At 38.5% G+C, this 19,224-nt stretch overlaps 1 protein-coding gene across 4 annotated transcripts in view; it reads left to right on the top strand.

The window, feature by feature from the left end:
• Positions 1 to 19,224, top strand: part of LOC124215635 (tachykinin-like peptides receptor 99D) — a 130,643-nt gene that overhangs the window by 105,621 nt on the left and 5,798 nt on the right. For 3 of the 4 annotated variants that reach the window (XR_006882406.1, XR_006882407.2, XR_006882408.2), the window contains 2 exons: positions 14,953 to 15,149; positions 18,390 to 18,752. Coding sequence is in view for 1 of the 4 variants with exons in the window: in XM_046619255.2 (XP_046475211.1) it covers positions 14,953 to 15,149; positions 18,390 to 18,535 (343 nt within the window). In the remaining 3 variants the exon portion in view is untranslated. The remainder of the gene's footprint in view (positions 1 to 14,952; positions 15,150 to 18,389; positions 18,753 to 19,224) is intronic. The other variant, XM_046619255.2, reaches the window with a different exon arrangement.

The following is a 19,224-nucleotide window of genomic DNA, read 5'->3' as shown; positions in this document are numbered from 1 at the left end:
TTTTACACTAGACAGTTATGTTGGCAACACTGAGAAACTTACAGCGCCATAGTCGGCCGAGCGCGAAACAAACTCAATCTCAATAAACATAACATAACCCATGACCGTCGAATCTAACCTTAGAATACGTGTCAAACCAACAAGTCATTATGTTATGTTTATTGAGATTGAGTTTGTTTCGCGCTCGGCCGACTATGGCGCTGTAGGTTTCTGTGTTGCCAACATAACTGTCTAGTGTAAAAAATTAGCCGTCTCAGATTCATTGTCTCCAATTGTACATCGCACGGGACGTGCTCTCCATTTCTCACAAAGTGATGCGTACGGTATGCATTCGTTCACCTGTACGTCTATGGTATTTTATGAAGATGAAACAGATCATTATGCGGCGCAGGGATGTTCGGCCGCTTTTAATTAACGTAATTATTTTCAATTACCGCTGCAGTTATACCATGTTGTACTGAATATTAATGCACCGCTGCGCAGACGAAGCGCCCAGCCGCCTGTAAATTATATGCTACAACTCTACGCTCGTACAGTCAAAATATAACCCGGTAACAGAGGAAAAACGTACACCGCGGATTTTCTAGGATATTCAAAGATTGGAATTAAGAATAAAAAATGCCTGACAATGCTAGGTCCGTCTTACAAACCTTCACCGACCTTTTAGCGTGAGGTTTAACGTGTTTTTACGATGAGATTCATGTTAGCTTCGGAAGATGAAGCTTAACCGATAAAGTAAAAACTAGTGGAGCGGAAGGAATTGCAACTATAAGAAACTGGTATTCTTCTTTTTCTCACCGTAAGAAAAAATTATACAAATCACATTTGCACTTCATGTTACAATTGAGCAATGAGGGGGCCAGTAATGTCGCAAAAACTGATCACTCTACGACGTAAATATTAATTTTTTCAGAAGTGCTCTATAAGCATCAAAAAGCATAAAAAAGCACAGATTAACGAATTAACTTGTACCTTCAACCTTACAACTAATTTTGCTAAAAATTGGCCTTCTTTTTCTCAGATTTGGTTGATAGCGAATATTTGCGAGGCTGTAACCTCGATAGAAAGGAACCCCCAGCTCGAAGGTGAACCTTCTATATCTAAGGTTAACAGAGGCGTAATAACGTAAAGATCTGGCGGCCAAGGTAGCCGGTGAAGAGTGTCGGGCGTTGCCTCCGACCCCACAATATCTGGATAATCCGAACTCGTAAAGCCGAGTTATCATATTATTATTTTATTACGTCCGCGAGATTCGGCGTTTCGGCAGTTACTCAATTTACGGCCACCAACAGCCAACACCATCGGAAAGAAGTTAGCGCGAGTTTACGGCGTTTCTGACGCTTCTCGTCGTTTTGATTGGCAGGAAGTTAGTGGATGAAAATCATTTCCTTTCCATCAGGTATACCTGAATAGTGGTGGGCTAAGCTCAGCGGCAAGTTGGGCCTCCGTTTATCGAAAACGCCGACACGTCGACCCGGCGAGTCTGGAGCAGCTGATTGAACGTACGAACAAAGGAAACAAGCAAAGGAGAGAGAGAGAGAGCACAGGGCAAATAAGAAAGGAAATCTTTTCAACACGCGCGTTTTCAATTTTCCTGCAAAACAAAACCATTTCCATGCAAATCTTTGCACTATCGACTTCAATTTATATTGCCGAAAGCAAATCATCGATGTCGTTTCAACTTTCCAACGAAATTGAAATCCCTTTGGTGAAGTGACAAGTTGTAAAAAAAACATAAACTTAAATGAAATATGTTTCCTTCGCAAATATACAAATACTTGTCGCTTCTGTACAGCATCGTTGGAGTTTAAATTACAAATTAAAAAATATTAGACGCCGATATTCACGAGGGTGAAAATTTTCGATGAAAATAAAACGAAATGCAAGTTGATAAGAGAATTTATGCGATTGCAATCTGGGTAAGTATCAATGCCAGGTCGGAATCTGAGGCAGAGTTTGAAAAAAGTTTTGATCGCTCGATTTAATGGAGGCGTGTGTAACGTTGATCAGGAGAGATTCGCCCCTCGAACGCTTCGGACTGAAACAGCCCCATCAATTTATTCCGGTATCCCAATTGACGTGTCATATTTTTCTTCGACGTTGGTAAAAAGTTTCTCACTTGAAATTTTACGTTCAATCAAAAATTAATTTCACACAGCCGTTGATGACGGGTAATTAAACCGCCGGTTTAACGTTAATTAAACCAGCGATTAGGACTGGGGGCGGGGGGGAGAGTTTTTCCGAAGGGTTCAGAGGTTCCGTTTGGCCTGACCGAAGACGCGGCGGTTCTCGCCTGTCCAACATCACCACCGTAAGTACCGATAAGGTGGAAACACGATCTGCAAGAGGATCGAGGAATTTCCCCGTCGCCCTGCTGCAGCCTCCCTTCACCTCGACAGCAATCGATACTGCTGTTAAAATTTCTCTCCCCGCTGGGCACGATTCGCGCCTGAGAGCTCCGTCGTGCTTTAGATTTACCTGCTTGTACAGGGCTGTACAGTGAAATTCTCACTTTGTACAGACGGCCGCAGACACGTGGCCAGAAAGCGCAGGGCAAACGTTAAACTCCATTATAACTTACGTAATTAGGTGATTCTCTCGTGGACCCGCGAACCGAAGCTTCCCTGCCATCCGTTCCTAGCCTCACTATACGTTGATAAGTTGTGTCACTCCCATTTCGCATTTTACCACGGACACTATCAGCCAAGGAATCTTGTCTAACAATAAATGGCACCCACCCTATTAGCGAAGCTGCCATCGGGAGAAATTCCTAGTCGCTGTTACATACATATATATATATTATATATGTACACATGCATACATATATGTATATTTTTAATTATATATCCTTCTTACCCTGTATAATTAAACAAGGGAGTCTTAGCCCTTTAAGATAAAAGCATGTTACGAATAGACGAATTATTTGGTTGCTGCGTCAACCACTATTATTGTAAAAACTGTTTTTCTCTGGACGATAACTTGAGAGCAAACATTTTCTTGAATATAAAATTTTGCCCTGTATTTTCTGTGCTTCACTGTGGCGTTTGCTTTATTATCGGAGAACCCGTTTATTTTTCTTGTAACAAAGAGTTATAGCACATACATTTTTTTAACCATAACCGAAGAATGTACGCAGTTCTGGATACAAAATAAAACTGAATTTTGACACTGTAATAGGAAAATCTAGTGCGTGTTACTATTCTTCTTGATTATGTTCAATCTGTGGTAATATTTTTTCTTGTAACTACGGCGATTATCTGTTGTTGGTGTCAGAATAAAATTACATCAAGGCTTTATTTAGTTGGAAAAACGTAGCGGACTAACAATAAGCGACCGAAGTCAATGTTGCTACAACCATGAAATATAGTATTGCCAAGTATAAGCACACTAAATAATTGTTTGTATCATATTTTCGTGATTACAAGAATATTTCAACCTTTATCGTAACGATACCCATTTTAATAGAATTTTCTAGCGAATGCATAAAACAAAATTTTTCTCGTTGTCAACGTCACGTCGAATGACAAACTCGAATGAATTACTACTATTCTACATGACGAGTAATTACCGTAATGGATGATTATGATGATGACGGGTGTGTGCGTGTTTAAATTTGCAGATGCGAAACGCACACGCCCATCCCAGAATTTCTGTAACTAATTGTAAGCACTGTGGTAGACCTTGTCGAAGTTAATTCGTCGATGTATCATAACTATACAACGGTGTTGGAGTTTCTGCACCCTAAGAAGATTAACACACCCCATTTCGACTAAGCCTCGCATATTTTTGTCCCTCTAAACTGCTTACAGACTTGCATATAAGGTATTCTACGCCAACTGGACAAATGATTCTCCCTCACCATTTTTCATTTCGTTCATAATTTTTTGTATGACTTTCCTCGTTCTAAATAGCACTCCTGAATTATTTCAGATTTTTTGCTTTCGCAATGGTTTTGTATATTGACTTGAATAAATGCAGGAAACAAATTCTTAAATTAGCTTACAATTAGTTTTTAATATTTTTATTGGTAATTCTTCATTTTTACGCGCCAAGCGGATAATGTATACCTACACGTATAAATACAACAATTACCAATAAAAATACGAAATTGAGTAAATTTAGAATTTTTTTTTTTTCTCAATTTTTTGCAATTAGTCAACAAATATAAAAAAAATAGTTTTCACTTCCGGATTTGATCTTCACTATTCGTACGTAATATACGTACATGAAGCTGCGTCTAAAAACCTCCCGATATAAATTAAAACTATTCACAGCTAATAGTATTCGTTCCTAAGTTTGCTTGTAATTATAACGTGCGACAGCAAGGAATATAATGGCGGCCTTTCAAGAATTCACGATTATAATACAGAATTGCAGAGAACGGCAGTTACCTAAGTACCTACCGTACAACGCAGCGATATCATTTGTTCGAGGTGAAACTTTACAATATGCAAATCAGAGATAATGCGCCCCGCGGAATCGCGATGAATAACACGCGTGCCCACGGCTGCACAGTACTCGGCATTTATGTAACGCTTCGACTATCTATCCCAACGTAAATACGTTATAACCGAAGTGCCCTGCATCCCGTGAAGCACATAGTTTACGGAGCGTTCGATCCTTTTCGTCGACCACTCTCTTGCTAAATCGATTACGAATGCAACAGTCGAGCGAGTCGCGTATACACATATTGTAATACATGCAAATTTCAGACGGTCCACTGATTTCTATCTTTTTTCTTTTCCTTCTTTTTTTTCAATTCGTTCATTTACTTTTCCTGCAAATAAAGTTGACGAGTGATGTAATTGCGAATGAAAAAGTTTTTACGTCAATGACTGGATTGAAGAAATAAATTATTTCTTTATTCATTCATTCGTTCATCATTCATTTATTTATACTTGTTGCCTGACTGTTTTTCCTCATTTCAAATTCCTGGCGTAATTTTAATTTCACTCCGTATCTTCCCATTGTTCGTAGTCTACGTAGTTACGTAAATACATTATAATATGACACTGTAAAAATATTAGGTGTCTTGTGTTAATTAATAGTAATGTCCAAGGCGATAAGTTGTCTCGTTCATCCACCTTAAAAACAGACTCTGTCGTTTTAGAGGTAAAACAATAGCGCATGTATAATTATTTGTACAGTGAAATTTATTGCGTCACATTATCTGTCGCGCTTTCGCCTCGCGCCACGTGGAGTCTATTTATTACATTGAATCACATTTTACCGCAGAGAGATTTCACTCACCCATGATATTACGTGTCTGCGAAAAGCCCAGGTAACAGCCACGTTGTCTCTCGCTGTATCTCGAATACAGTGAAATCAGATCACGTTGAGTAATTTTCAGTAAAACAAAACAGGATAAAAAATTTTGGGTAACAATCGAACCACAATTCGTTTCAATCAATTTTTTCACCACGGGATTTCCATATCAACTAGCTATTCACCAAAAGTTGAAAAATTTGATAATTCCAAAGGTATTAGTGAAGTTAATATTTTTTGTACGAGTTTCTTGACTATCTCGCACACTTATTAATATTTTCTGTAATCGATACGAATTCTCAACCAATTTCCATGCAACGATACAGTTTTATCTCGTATCCCAGACCTGTTCGGTGTCAGCTTTCTGCCCCAGCTCTTAAAAATTAAGTACAACATAATCTTCACGCGTATCTTTTGGGCCTCCGTTAAAATTCCACGCCCATGTATAGAAATATGCTACATCCACGGCGTAATTATTTTTCCACTTTGCGAGAGTAATAAGAATTCCTCAGGCATATTATAATTGAAGTAGAAAAAAATACGTCGGCAGATTAAATAATTACGACTCGGATTATCCAGAATCAGCCAACTTGAAAATCCCTTATCCCTTTTAGCCGGAAAACATTGTCCAAAATGATAAAATTTTGTAATCCCTGCAGTCGTCAAATTCGTTTACACACCGGATGAAATTCTTTCACTTAAATAAAACCTCGACGTGAATTTATTCTCGAACCAACATGAACTTATTGCAATAGTTGAAAAGTGAGAATAGTCAAGTAACGCAAAGTAACCAGAACTACAAATTCCTCTCTTTCTCAGCTACCGGCAAACGCGTTGTACCCACACTGCGAGTTTGTGAGAAATGTGTGAAATCTGATACCTTCATTCGCACAGCTTGTCGCGAAGGGGTGAAAGCTTCGAGAGCAATTGAATCGGCTGGTCCCTTTGAGGACCTTATCACGTCCGCAACTGTGATTAAGTTTTTACGCCCGGAACGCGACTGCCGGCCGTTTGCCGTGTCGCCTGTCTGACTTACCGTTGACTTTTTCCACTCGCTCCACAGCGTTTCTGGTGCAATCACGTTACGCGGCTGCGGCTTCGGCCGTGCCCAAACGATTCGCGGTGAGATTAGGTGTGATTTAATTTCGTCGAGGCTTTCCGACGCATTTCGATTAGGACCTTGCCCGCGAGACTGACAAACGGACCGACCTTCAGGCGAGCCAGTTTTGCTTTGAACGCGAGATTTCATTGAAAATATTTATAGGTATGTACGGCTAATCGGCTGAGGAAGACCAAGCGAAGCTATGTATTGTGAACGATGTATTTCGATTTCGGATTTGAACCTCGTTAATTATGGGGGCACGCAAAAAGGAAAGATCGACAAAATTTTCAAATTTTCAAAAGCATACATTCAGAGAACGCGGAGAAATTCTTTCAAACACGTATTGAATAATTGTGTAGGATTGGTGAAGGAATAAGCTTCTGCGTTGATATATTTTCGATTTGGAGAGCAGAGATAACGCGGACAATTTCGTGGACTGGTCGGGTGTTGAGAGTCTTTCTACTTTCGTGGCACGGTTTTGAATTTTAATATTCAGAACGCGGATATAACACGCGAGTGTATTTTCCAATATATTGGAGTATAAACGAGTCGACGGAACTGTTGTGAGAATCAAATACAAATCAGAACTTTTTAAATCAGTCAGAAACTCTCCGATTTAATTATAAAACGAAAGCCCATTTGCGCACCGGTTTATATACGATATTTTCCCGCGTACTGCACAAATATAATAACAAGCTTTCGGTATTATACCTTATAATATTGATATACAACCTTTTTCCAGACCAAAAGATTCAATAAAAGCGTAAGAAGCTCGTAAAAAAAAAGTAGTAAAGAAGCTTGCTTGCATACTGATATTTCATCTTCGTCCCGTCGTCCTTTTCCTTTTTCTCTTCTTTTTTCCAATTCGTTCAATTCTATATTCGACCTTTTTTTGTACCGAACAGGTACCCGCCAGGATTCGGCAAACGACCGAATGCCTATACCCAAAGCGCGTGTTCGTCTCAAAAGCCTGATTCGTTTGTAACGTTGTTCACGTTTTCAACTTTTATTTCTTATTCATCCCTCGCGAAAATTGCGAAAGAAAGAATAGTTTTCCCGCATTTCACGGTGTCTCCGTTTAAAACGCAATCCAACACTGAATAAAAGGAAGCAGGATTCTTTGCCGCCTACGTACGGCTCACGTCGCCTTACGGGACGTCTACATGCTCTTGAAATCTAATATTTCGTAAGGGTAGTGAGGAATGTGTAGCGAGAGGATACTTGCAGCGAGACATATATGAGATTTACCATTTCCTACTTACTCCGCAACTCAATCTAGCTTTCACTTAACGGCGTGACGAAGTGATTATTTACGGCTAAAAACGCGGAAAATATTTTATAAATTCTTACAGTTACACGCGAAATCCTATAGCCAGTGATTTCACGTTGGGGTAAAAATATGCCAACAACCAAAACGTAGAATTGTCAAAATTCTGATATATCTTTATTCATTCCGACAATTTCATGTTATGGCTCCGCATATACTTCACGTTTCTACATCTTGACTTTTCTACATTTCAACATTATATATTTTCAGTGTTCCGAAAAATAAATTTTCACGTGTTTGAAAATTTGATATTGCGATACATTGGTTTTCATGTTTCTACATTTTTACCCCCGGTTTTATTTCGAAAATTTGCATTTGAAATCAAACGAGTGCTCTTTACGACATTCGACGCTGCACGCGAGATATTTACGGTGAAATTTTCCACGCTATCAAATCGCTATTGCCCCTATCTTAGCGAGTGATTTTTGGCAAATATATCGACAAGCGCGATAAGCCGTAACCCTCACGAGTCGATTTAACACGGAAAAGCGGAAGTTCAATAATAAACGGCTTTACTCGTATCGGGGAAAACGCGTCGCACCCTTCGTACGTGTATAATCTTGACAATGACATATTTGTGCAATGTATTACACAAGACAGAATTCCGCTATTATATATGCGAAGCACTTTTCTCCACTTGCGGATCACCGACTTTAACGCCTCCAGAGATTTCGCATTCCGGGCGACTACCAACAACTAATTCGTATACACGATATGTATAATTGAGTAAAAAAAACAAATAAGTACTAGTAACATTTGTAATTAGTAATACATTAAAAAACTTTCAAATCAATCCAACAATTTTAATGGCCCTACTGGACCATTTTTTTTTCTATAACCGTGTATTTAGTGCATCGAAGACGAAAATAACATTTTATGAGAAAATGTAAAATGTACCTATGAGATGAGAAAGCTACGATAACGTTTTTTCTACAACTTGAACAAGCCACAAAAATTTCACGAGAGTATTCAATCACGTTTTTCCCGTCATGTCAGAGGATTTTTTCCGTTACATGATGTACATAAAAAGATATTCCAAGCGTAGTTATACTCTCAAACTTTTGACATTTTAATGAGGCAGAAACAATGTATTTCCATTATAATGGCAAGATATAGCCTACGTTCCGCTATATTATAAGCACTCAGATTTCCGAACTGTTCAACTAAATCGTTCCTATTTCTCAGTTAATTTCTTCGTCGATTTTCTGGGAAAGACATGAAGGGATACAAATTGATCGATAATAAAAATTGCTCCCGCACTTGTGAAATAAGACTACGAACAATGTTCAAAATTTCAATTTAAAAAGTCATTTCAGTTTATTCGCGTAAGTTGCGCGTTTCACCGTCATCTCGGTAAAATTTCAATCTCGAAGAATTACCAAGCATCCCTACGCATTTAGTGTAAGACGAGAAAGTGGATAAGAGAGCGGAGATTAACCAACCCTTTGTACAAAATTGTAAGGATCCCGGAGTTAAGTCTATCTTGACAAGTCTATATCACGACTCTTACCCCTGTTATAACTATCGCCGATTCCATGTAAGGATGGCCGTAATTAGAGCGTTCGAAAAAGCCAGTGAAACCTTATCGCTTTAGCTGAACGGGTTCCGACAATTTCCCGTATTTCTCATCGCCCGCTTTATATAGGAGACGATCTTTCCGAGCACAAAGCCCGCCAACTATTCTCTCCGGTGTTCAGTCCCTCGCGATGACAAATTGTCACGTTGAAAATAACACAGACTGAACATTTTTGATCCGTATTATCGATGGCTAAAAGTGAGCATAAACGTAAAGAAATAATGCAAAACCTGTAGTTACATATACAAGTGTTCAAAGTCGGTATTTTGTCCGTTTAATGTGCAGAAAGTTGCATGCTCGTATTTCTCACGAAACGATACTTGTCAAGTTAATTTCGTCGCTTTTTCCACGTCAAGCTTCAACCGCCCGTGGAACGACCTATATATATATATTATATATATATATATATACACGTGAAAGAGGTGCTCCAAGATTTGTAATGCGTGATTTGCAAGTATATTATAATATATATATTAATTTAAAGAGAATCATAAATTGATTAAATGTTCTATCAAGAGAGATTCCCACGTTGTAAGTATAACTGATGACTAGGTCACGTCAGGTGTAAACTTCAGACAACGAGCAGGTTTTTTCCACCGAGAAAAATGTAAGAGCACGAACGGGACACTTCTGGGACAATAAAATCACTTTGTAGTTTGTTTCATAGATCTTGGTTCAGCTGCGAAAACTTGGAGCTTGCAGGTCTTTCGATTGAATCCCGATAAAGAGTGCGCGATGAAACTTCGGCGGTGACTTGGCATTGAATGTCCCCGCAGCATTCTGTTCACGTTTATTAGATTTCAAGTTGGAAGTTGGGCTTCAGCGTTGACTTGACTCAACAACTTTGGATATGTGACAGGATTATTTCTTTACCATCTAAACGAAAAGTCGAACTTTTATACATGTATAATTCTAGAATGCACGCGATCTTGTTATTCACGGTTTCTGCTCACGTAAACTGAGCTGCCACGTTACACAAATGATTTTAAACCTCATGATCAAAGTCAAGGTTAATCAAACGTTGAGATAATTGGTCGGCCAATTTGTAGGATATATTCAAACCATTCTTAACGAAACGCGGCGGCAACGCGCGACTGCTGGAGTTAAAACGAAGCCAGCAATTAGAACGCAGTAATGGGCAATTAATACGACCCCCTTGTCATTATCGGAAATATTATTTCACTCCGTTACCAACTTCCCTCGATTCTTGAAACCCATTACACTCGGCCAAAACTTCCAAAATTCCTATCAGTCTGTGAAGAGCAGCGAAAGATCCTTGATTCAAGAAAATTATGTGTTTGAATTGTCACCATGAATTGAGACAAAACAATATTTGACACAATTGAAGATCGAATCGATCAAACCTGCGGTAAAACTCACGCTTTCGATCAGATTTTCCTTCATCGTAAGTTTGATATCCATCGACATACATTTCGATGATTTTTCCCCCTCAAACGAAAGCTTCCTATGCGTACACTGTACACGCGCATTAAGCATTCTATTATACGCGTATCGCGCGCGATAGTGCAGCTTTCACAAAGCACCTCTGAAGCAGTGACTGTTGGAAGGCTTTTGTTCATTCTTTGCTGTTATTGCTTAAGGGTGTCCAGGAAAGCACGTAATTTATATCGTACCTCCCCTCGTACGTCGTAAAAGCAACGACAAAGGGTATAACGGGGCAAGAGCGGTCTGACCACTGGTGTTATACCTACAAGTCGTGGGTCACATGCACGCTCGCTTTGTCTACTTTTCAATATTCGCTTCATGGTGCACACAGCCACGTCCGATCCCCCACAACCCAGTTATTATACCGGGGATAAGGTTGTTTCTTGAATTTATCCCACAATGCCTCGATTCGCTATACGTAATGACGGAAGACCCGTACCGAATTACACTGCAATATACCCGGTCTCAATTACTTGCGACACTGAGGCAGGTCCCTTTCACACGCAAGGTATTTAGCAGCGTGCGCATGCAATTACAAGTAAAAATAAATTAATTAGTGAATGATTAGGTTAGGTTAGGTTAAATCAAGTTAAAAGCTTCTTGTTAAGATATAAGAAATAAAATCGGCGAAGGAAAGCAGAGCGCAAAGAATGTGTGAATAAAAAGCAAGACTAATGGTAAGATGAAACATTTGGTCTAGAAAGTCCCTAAAAACGGTAAGATGAAGCAGTGATTGGTGGTCATGACAAGAGTTTAAGAGTGTCTGTAGTGAATATGTCATTTTAGACGATCGAAAACTTGAATACTGTATTTAGTTTGGTTTCTGACAATTCTGACCAACGTTTTTCAGCGATTACTCCGCCGACTACGTTGATGTTGCAAAAAAAGCTAATCCGAATGGATGCCCGGGTCTGTTCGTAAAACAATTTCATCGAATGTGGGAGAAGCAAAAAAATAAATCGTACCAGTTATGAACAGAATTATAATACGCGTGGCAAAGGTTGACCAGTACACGTTACAGCCCGCAAAACGCAGCTTTCGAAGCTTCTTGTCTCGGGGTTTATATTAATACTCACCACAAGTGACAGGACAGTGCAGCTTTACCGCGCAAGAAGATCGAACCGGTCCTCGTTGCTCGGAGCAAAAACGAGGATAAGGGTTTGCCGCAATTCCACATCAAAACGTTACCCACAGATAACGGACGTCTCTATGGAGTTTGCGGTTACCATCTGTCTGGTGATTTCGATCCTGCGTCTGATACGCAACGCGAAATTGTCTCGATACCCGCACAATGATGACGCTATAACGATTTTTTGCATTCGACGACGCGGCGTAAAAATACCTCCCCAAATTCTAGGATTTCACTTTTTTATCAGGTCCTAATGGCAGGCGCAGCGAGAGACGGACAGAGTTGTCGTTACGTCTACCGACGTGAATTTATTTTCTTTCGTTTTATTGTTACACGATATGTTGCATAATGCGAATAGGAGCAAAAGGAAAAGAAAAGGATGAAATATTAGCAACTTTTTTTTTTTCTGCCGCGAAAAATATCGTTATTGCGTAACGATCGGTTTAAACGTGGACGCACTTCAACTTCGGACGATTAGGCTCCTGAATTCTGACCGAAACAGTCTCGCTACGACGAGTCTACTTCTTTTACAGCAAAGCGTAATTTCCAAACGAAAAAGGCTTGCTTGATCAGACGCTCAAAAGGTTTGTCTTGTCGGAGCAACTAGCGGATAGATTGAACACTCGAATCAAGTGGATGCCGTTAATCATTAGGGGCAAAAACAGACGAGTACCACACGAGGATCTCGACCACGGCTCTGCGGTTTAGCCGGATCTGTTTTCTTCTCTTCAATATACATATTATTATATTCTACATTGCTCCTACTCGAGGGCTGCTGTTTTCCTTCCCTTCCGAGTAATTTCGTAATAACATCGTGCCAATCAGTCGTCTCAAAGTACGTAAATTCACTTCTGAAGCTTTCAGTCCATCAAACATGTCAACTTGTCGGAAACTGTTTCTCCTCGTTTTTTTTTTTTCTTGTTTTTTTCTTCTTCTTTTTCCTTTTCTACAGATTGAAATCTGGTCAGATAAGCTTGCAGGCAGTTGAAATCCTGTATACGTAATCTCGCGTTAAAGCAGGGTCGTTACCCACGACATCCGACACCGGAAACGGGAACGAGATTCGCGAGCGAGAATTTGTGCAGGTCAGGATTGGCTACTTCCGGGTAGAAACATTTCCGCAAGCTCCGACAGGCTTCTGGCGCACTTTCGGCATTTAATTATCTCCATTAAACGCCACGTGATTTTTCATTTGCCCTCGAGGGATAATTTTTATATTATCTAGTCCATAGTTCTCGAATAATCCATTATAATTAGCAGTTTGTAATGAGAGAACGATCTGATAATCGTAACCATCGAATTATGAGTCATTCGGTATAACATGTAAGCCCATTGTGCTTTTACCGTCTTTGAAGTGCCGCTTTCTTTTGAATCCAGAATTTTTTCATTAATTAATCTCTCTTGATAATCTGTGGAGTAAGATTGTATTCCTTTTCAAATCTTTTCTCACTGTCCGAAGCTTCGGCATTGCAATATAGATGTTCACCTTTGATGAATCCCTCACCGAGGAATATTCACCATTTCGATGTACCGAGTACAATGGATTGTATCATTAAGACAAAAATTATATAAGAATGGAAACAATGACACGGACCTCTGAGGTAAAGAAAATATTTTTCAAAGTCAAATCGTTTCGCCAGCGAGCCCGTCGACCAATAACATTACGAAAACTGATGTAAAATTATGATTATATCAAAATAAATATCCCGCCTTTCAATATAAGAAGCTTTTATAGGAGGGATTCTTATCGCTATATCGTGAAAACGGATCAAACAAACCCCTTATGTACAATACATCGGCGATTCAAAAAATCTTTCAGGCTTGAAATTACCCTTCAGTAAGTCGGCAGGTCCTCGAATTTTCGAGAAGAGAATAGCGGTAAAAATTTCAAGTGACTCAATTATTCAGCGGGTTAACTTATTTCCCAAGAAGATTGATTGGCCAGAAATTAATACTTTTTATTAATTTTATTACGAAATCGTCATACATTGAATTTGTAAAAAACAGTCTTCGGAATTAAATGAACCGTCGCAGAGTAGCACCGAAAGAATTCACTAGATTTTCAACCATTTTTAAGCAATATGAAACGAAGCATCGATATCGAAGCTTCGCCTTTTTTCCTCAATCTCCGTATCTCAATACAATAATAATAATTTCATAAGTACCGAATGTACGACAATCTCGTGATGTAATTGATAAAAAGTATGGTCATGAAATCTTTTTTCAACCATCAAATACAACGTACCTGGCGATTTGTCTTCGTAGTTGAAAATTGGTTTATGAGACGATTGCGAGTTGGTTAGTGAAAGCTCCAACACATTGATTTACGAACGTGATCTAAGATGTTACAGTCATTTTTCCACCCGGTTGCGCTTCGACGCTATACGTAGAGGAAGCCCGAGGTGACAGCACATAAGCGAATCTTTGAGCGATGAAAGCGAGGCACCTGCCAAAATTTAAATTGAAATTTATATGAATCGTTTACTCGAGTTGGTGGTAGAAAATGTTTCAGACGTCGCCCGAAGGCGAGTGTCTTACTACCGACTACATAAATTTTCACAAAATTCATCATTTTGACGAGACTGCATGATGCTCGCAGGCTCCAACGTCTCGGCGATCGAATTGCATCTTTGCGTTAATGAAAAAAAAATTATACGTACTTGCGCGGACAGACACAAAATAATTAGATTGTACGTATTTTTCTCTTTCATCGAAAAAGATAATTTCTGATGTTACGAGCAATTGAATTTCACTGATTTCTTAATGCATTAGATATACTTCACCACGAGTGACGTCATATTGTTGTAGTTTTAAACCTGCTGTATTTTAGTCAATTTTTGTTGAATCAAAAAAAAAGAGAAAACGACACCTGATTATATTTTCATTTTTCTGTTCAATACGTATGCGAAATTTATTAGTCTCTTAGCCCGAAAAATTTTTCTGCCGCTGATAAATTCTCAGCAGCTTCCGGCCTCGGTTCGCCTGACGTAAAAATACAAAATAGCGCTAAATCTGTACGTCTTCACCTTAATGAATCGCATCCTTTCAATTCGCATATCCGTAACGAATCTATCCCTATCTAAATGAAAATTCCCCGATTGTTTCAGGTGGTCAAAATGATGATCGTGGTCGTGGTGATATTCGCCGTCTGTTGGCTGCCTTTCCACGTTTATTTCATAGTGACTTCCTATTTACCGGACATCACAAACGAGCCCTACATTCAGGAGGTCTTTTTAGCGATCTACTGGCTAGCCATGTCGAACAGCATGTACAACCCCATTATATATTGCTGGATGAATTCGCGGTGGGTATAATATACGTATACATTAGGGTAGTCCTTGTTTGAAGGCAGGAAAATTTTTGATTGGACCATCTTCCCACCCCCCAGATCTATTCCAAATCATTCAAAAAAATCTGTGTCCAGTTTCAGGACGCTACGTCAACTGGAACACGTGCCTCAAAGCCACGAAAGTCTTAAAAGGAAAATGTATCTAGATTTTATAACCACTTGCTCAATTTTTTTCAGGATTTGTTACTATCATTATAAGCAACGACTCTGCCAAGTTTTAAAACGTTGTTTTCATTTGTACCAAACTCGTAAAAAAAAACGAAGTAAGTGGTTATAAAAACTACGTGTATTTTCCTTTTCAAACTGTCGAAGCCTCGAGGCACGTATTCCAGTTGACGTCACGGCTTGAAACGTTACAAGAAGTTTTCTTAAATGATCTGGAACAGATCTGAGGGGCGACCCAGTGAATATTTTTATGCATATAAATATATATATATATATATATATATATATATATATATATATATATGTGACGTTCAACAATGATTGAACTGACATTTAACAGGCTCAGACTTTTTTAATATAATTATCGAAGTTATAAAATTAACCAACATTGTTATCAAATTTAATGATTCTCTATAATCTTAAGAAAATTTAGATTCCGAGGAGTACACAAAGCGTCTCAATAATTCGGTGTATCGTTAGATATGCGTCCATAATTAAAAAATCATGCAATCCGTTCAAGTGCCGCATCGTAACTTTATTGAATACCATTTCTCCAAATCGTCAGTAACAATATAGAGGAAAAATAAATTTTATGCTCACAAATGACTCCAAAGAAAGGCGGTCTCTATTATAATAGAACGTTATAGAATTTTGATGAGTTGTCTTCCAAATCTTGGATAATGTGAAAAGCAAAATTTTGATACAAGAATGATGGAGAAAAAACGTGAGCCAATTTTCGAACGGTGAAAACGACATATACGTATAGTATAGTAATTCACCAAGAAGATTTGCCATATTTTAACGAACTATCGAGCGATGCTTAAATCTTTTCAATTTATCGTGGATCCTCTGCCCTCCGCAGCTTCTTCTCTACAGTTAACCAAAACCCAACGGGCTTAGCGAACCGATAAAATGTAAACCCTCCCCAATATTAGGCTCCATTGATTTCCCGAGCCACATTTACGACGAAATTTAAAGAGGTTTAGAGAACATTCAGTTTTACTGCCCAACAGATTGAAAAAAGTACTTTATTTCCATCATATAGAGTAGGTACCATAATATCACGAAAAAAAAAAATTTCCTTATGTTACGTACAAAATTACGTGTCAAGCTGCGCGGCTCAACTAAGACTGCCTAAAATGGCCGCTGTTGCGGTTTTTGATTTCATTGGGAGAAACACAATTTCTTTCACTCAGAATCCTTCGTTTTGGCGGTTGTTAATCAGGATTGTTATAAAAATTTCAGTCTTTACATTTTGTAGAGAGTTTTAAACACACGTTTATACTTAAAAACAGCACCGATGCATAGTAATTAATCAAATGATCAGTGAACTACTCAAGTGACCGATTTTGTTACCTGAAAGATTTTTGTACCAATTATTCATTTGTTCTGGAAGTTTTGGATGAGGTATAAAATGAAAATAATCATGTTCACAATTATGAGATAAGTTAGTCGTACTCCTGGTTGTTAGTTTTTAATTATGCTTGAATTTTTTTTATCAGAGGAAAATTTTTTTTTTTTCCTCAGTAATTTATAAATAAAATATCTCAGCTCACAAAGATACCAAGCATGAACAATTAAAAAAGGTGTACCTATTACCCAGTTTGCATAGATAAGAATTTTTTTTTTTCGACAACGGCAAAATGGAGGAAGATTACTTTTTCATGCAAAATATCAAAATCCAACACTTTTTGCAATTTGTTTTTGTTTCTGGACGATATATCGAAGCTTGTCATCAAAATTAGCTGCAATGTTATTCTCATTTTAAGGCTTTTAGTTGCGGTTACTGTACTTTATAGCTGCTTTCATTTTTCACCGTAACCGAAAAACTTAGTTCTGGATCAAAATAGACTTTTTTAGCTACAACCAGAAAATCTATGCAAGATTTATGCTGTTCAATTTTTACACTACTTTTTGATAATGGTCAATGGTTCTATATTTTCTTGTAACTATTGCGTTAATCCGATGTTGACGCAACCATAAATTGAAGTTCAGAATTTATTCAACTGAAAAAATGCAATAGACTGAACAAACATATAAGTGTTGCAATAAACAAAAAATGTTGTATTTACAACTACACTTACACCGAATAGGTATTTGTATCACATTTTCTGACAATTCAAAAAATATGAACCGTTATTGTTACAACTCCCATTGTACTAGAAATTTTTTTATTGGGTAACCGTAAAAAATGAAATTATTGAGCAAAAAAAGAAGAAGAAACAAGTGGCTTCAGACTGGCCGTGAGCCAGGCCTTGAACTTCCCGTTCTCGCACTGCACGTTCCAAGTTTATTGAGAGAAAAAACAAATTATATCCATTTCGAATCTCGAACCACAAAATTCAAATTTGTGATTAACGCTTTTAAAGCCCTTGGATACCATATTACATGGAGATGTAAGGTTTTTTTTATTTCAACCACTATAATGGATCCACCATTACAAATGTTGGAAGTCTGACCTTGGGTTCGTTATCGATGACCCAAAAAACCTCCGCCTACCAATCTCTACCAATATCGAAATATTTAAAAAAAAATTTCCACCATGTCGAATAGCCATTTTGAATTTCGCATGCTAACTTCAGATTTGTGATGAGTGACCCAAAAAACTTCACGTTACCAATTTTCATTCAAATCCATTCTCAACATATGATTATTGTTTGATTCTCTGGAATTTTGTTATCAGAATAATTGAAAAAGTACCGAACGGATCAAAGTCAAAATCTAATCAGTTCCAAGTTTAGAAAAGCCGCGTCCACTGAGACAAAAATCAGTGAAATCTGTTGACTCGTTCTCGAGATATCGTCGGACGAAAAGATTGATCACACATACGCGCACACGCAGACATCCGTCCGAAAATGGTCGGAGGTGATTCTCCAGACCTCGAAACGTCGAGATTTAGTGAAAACTCAACTTTTCACTTTCGGGGTAATCGCAACACCTGCCTTTTTTTCTCCGAAAACGGAGAAACGAGAAGTTGAAACTACAAATCGCACCCTGAGACTCTGACTGAGAGATATGTTCGAATTACAGATTTCGCCGAGGTTTCGCCCAGTTTTTCTCATGGTGCCCGTGGGTGCGAATCACCCCCGAGCCGAACCTGTCGCGATCTGAAGCAGTGACGTCACGCTACAGCTGTACCGGAAGTCCGGATGGTAATGCAAGAATTTCACGGAACGGTACGTCTTCAACGTGCGAGCGACTTTGCACTTCGTCGAGTACTCCAAGCGAGTCCCGTCTCGATTTCAACCTTGAATTCAACTTCGATGTCGCAAATGAAAACGCGGCGGAAGAAGCCGCCCTTCGCCTTCGCAATCCAATTCCCAATCAGTTCACAGTCACCTAGATTTCGTTTTTCTGTTCGTCGATTTTGGATTTTCTTATTGTTTCACACAGGTTTGTAGATACGCCGGTTTTACCACCGTGTTTTCCCATTATTTTTTGTCATCACCCCTCGCCTGCTTCCACCTTACACCCTGTTAATCCTTTTCCACTGTATAGTCGAATCCGTCAGCTCTGTGCTTATTTAAATTTACTTATCACAAATTAACTGAAATCCATTCTAGGAAAATTTCTATTTCATCCTACGGGAAATAATTCAGTGAAAAGAGTCTCCCAGAAAAACTCTGAAGATAATTGTAACTATTCCTAATAAATTTTTCTGCAATTTTCTGATCCAGTATAAAAGATCCTAACTTACAAAATCCATAAAGAAAGTTTTGGGTAACGTACAATTCATGGCAAAAAACCTATGCCAGAAATTTTCAGTAAAATTACGAGTTATACTCTTTTTTAATACAAAATAGTTGAGCAGATCGTTTCTGTGTACCTAACGTTGTCAAAAATATTCGTTTCTCCTAATGTTATA

The sequence above is a fragment of the Neodiprion pinetum genome, chromosome 3 (genome assembly GCF_021155775.2).
Source record: "Neodiprion pinetum isolate iyNeoPine1 chromosome 3, iyNeoPine1.2, whole genome shotgun sequence".
Taxonomy (NCBI): domain Eukaryota; kingdom Metazoa; phylum Arthropoda; class Insecta; order Hymenoptera; family Diprionidae; genus Neodiprion; species Neodiprion pinetum.
This window is presented reverse-complemented; position numbering and strand designations above follow the sequence as displayed.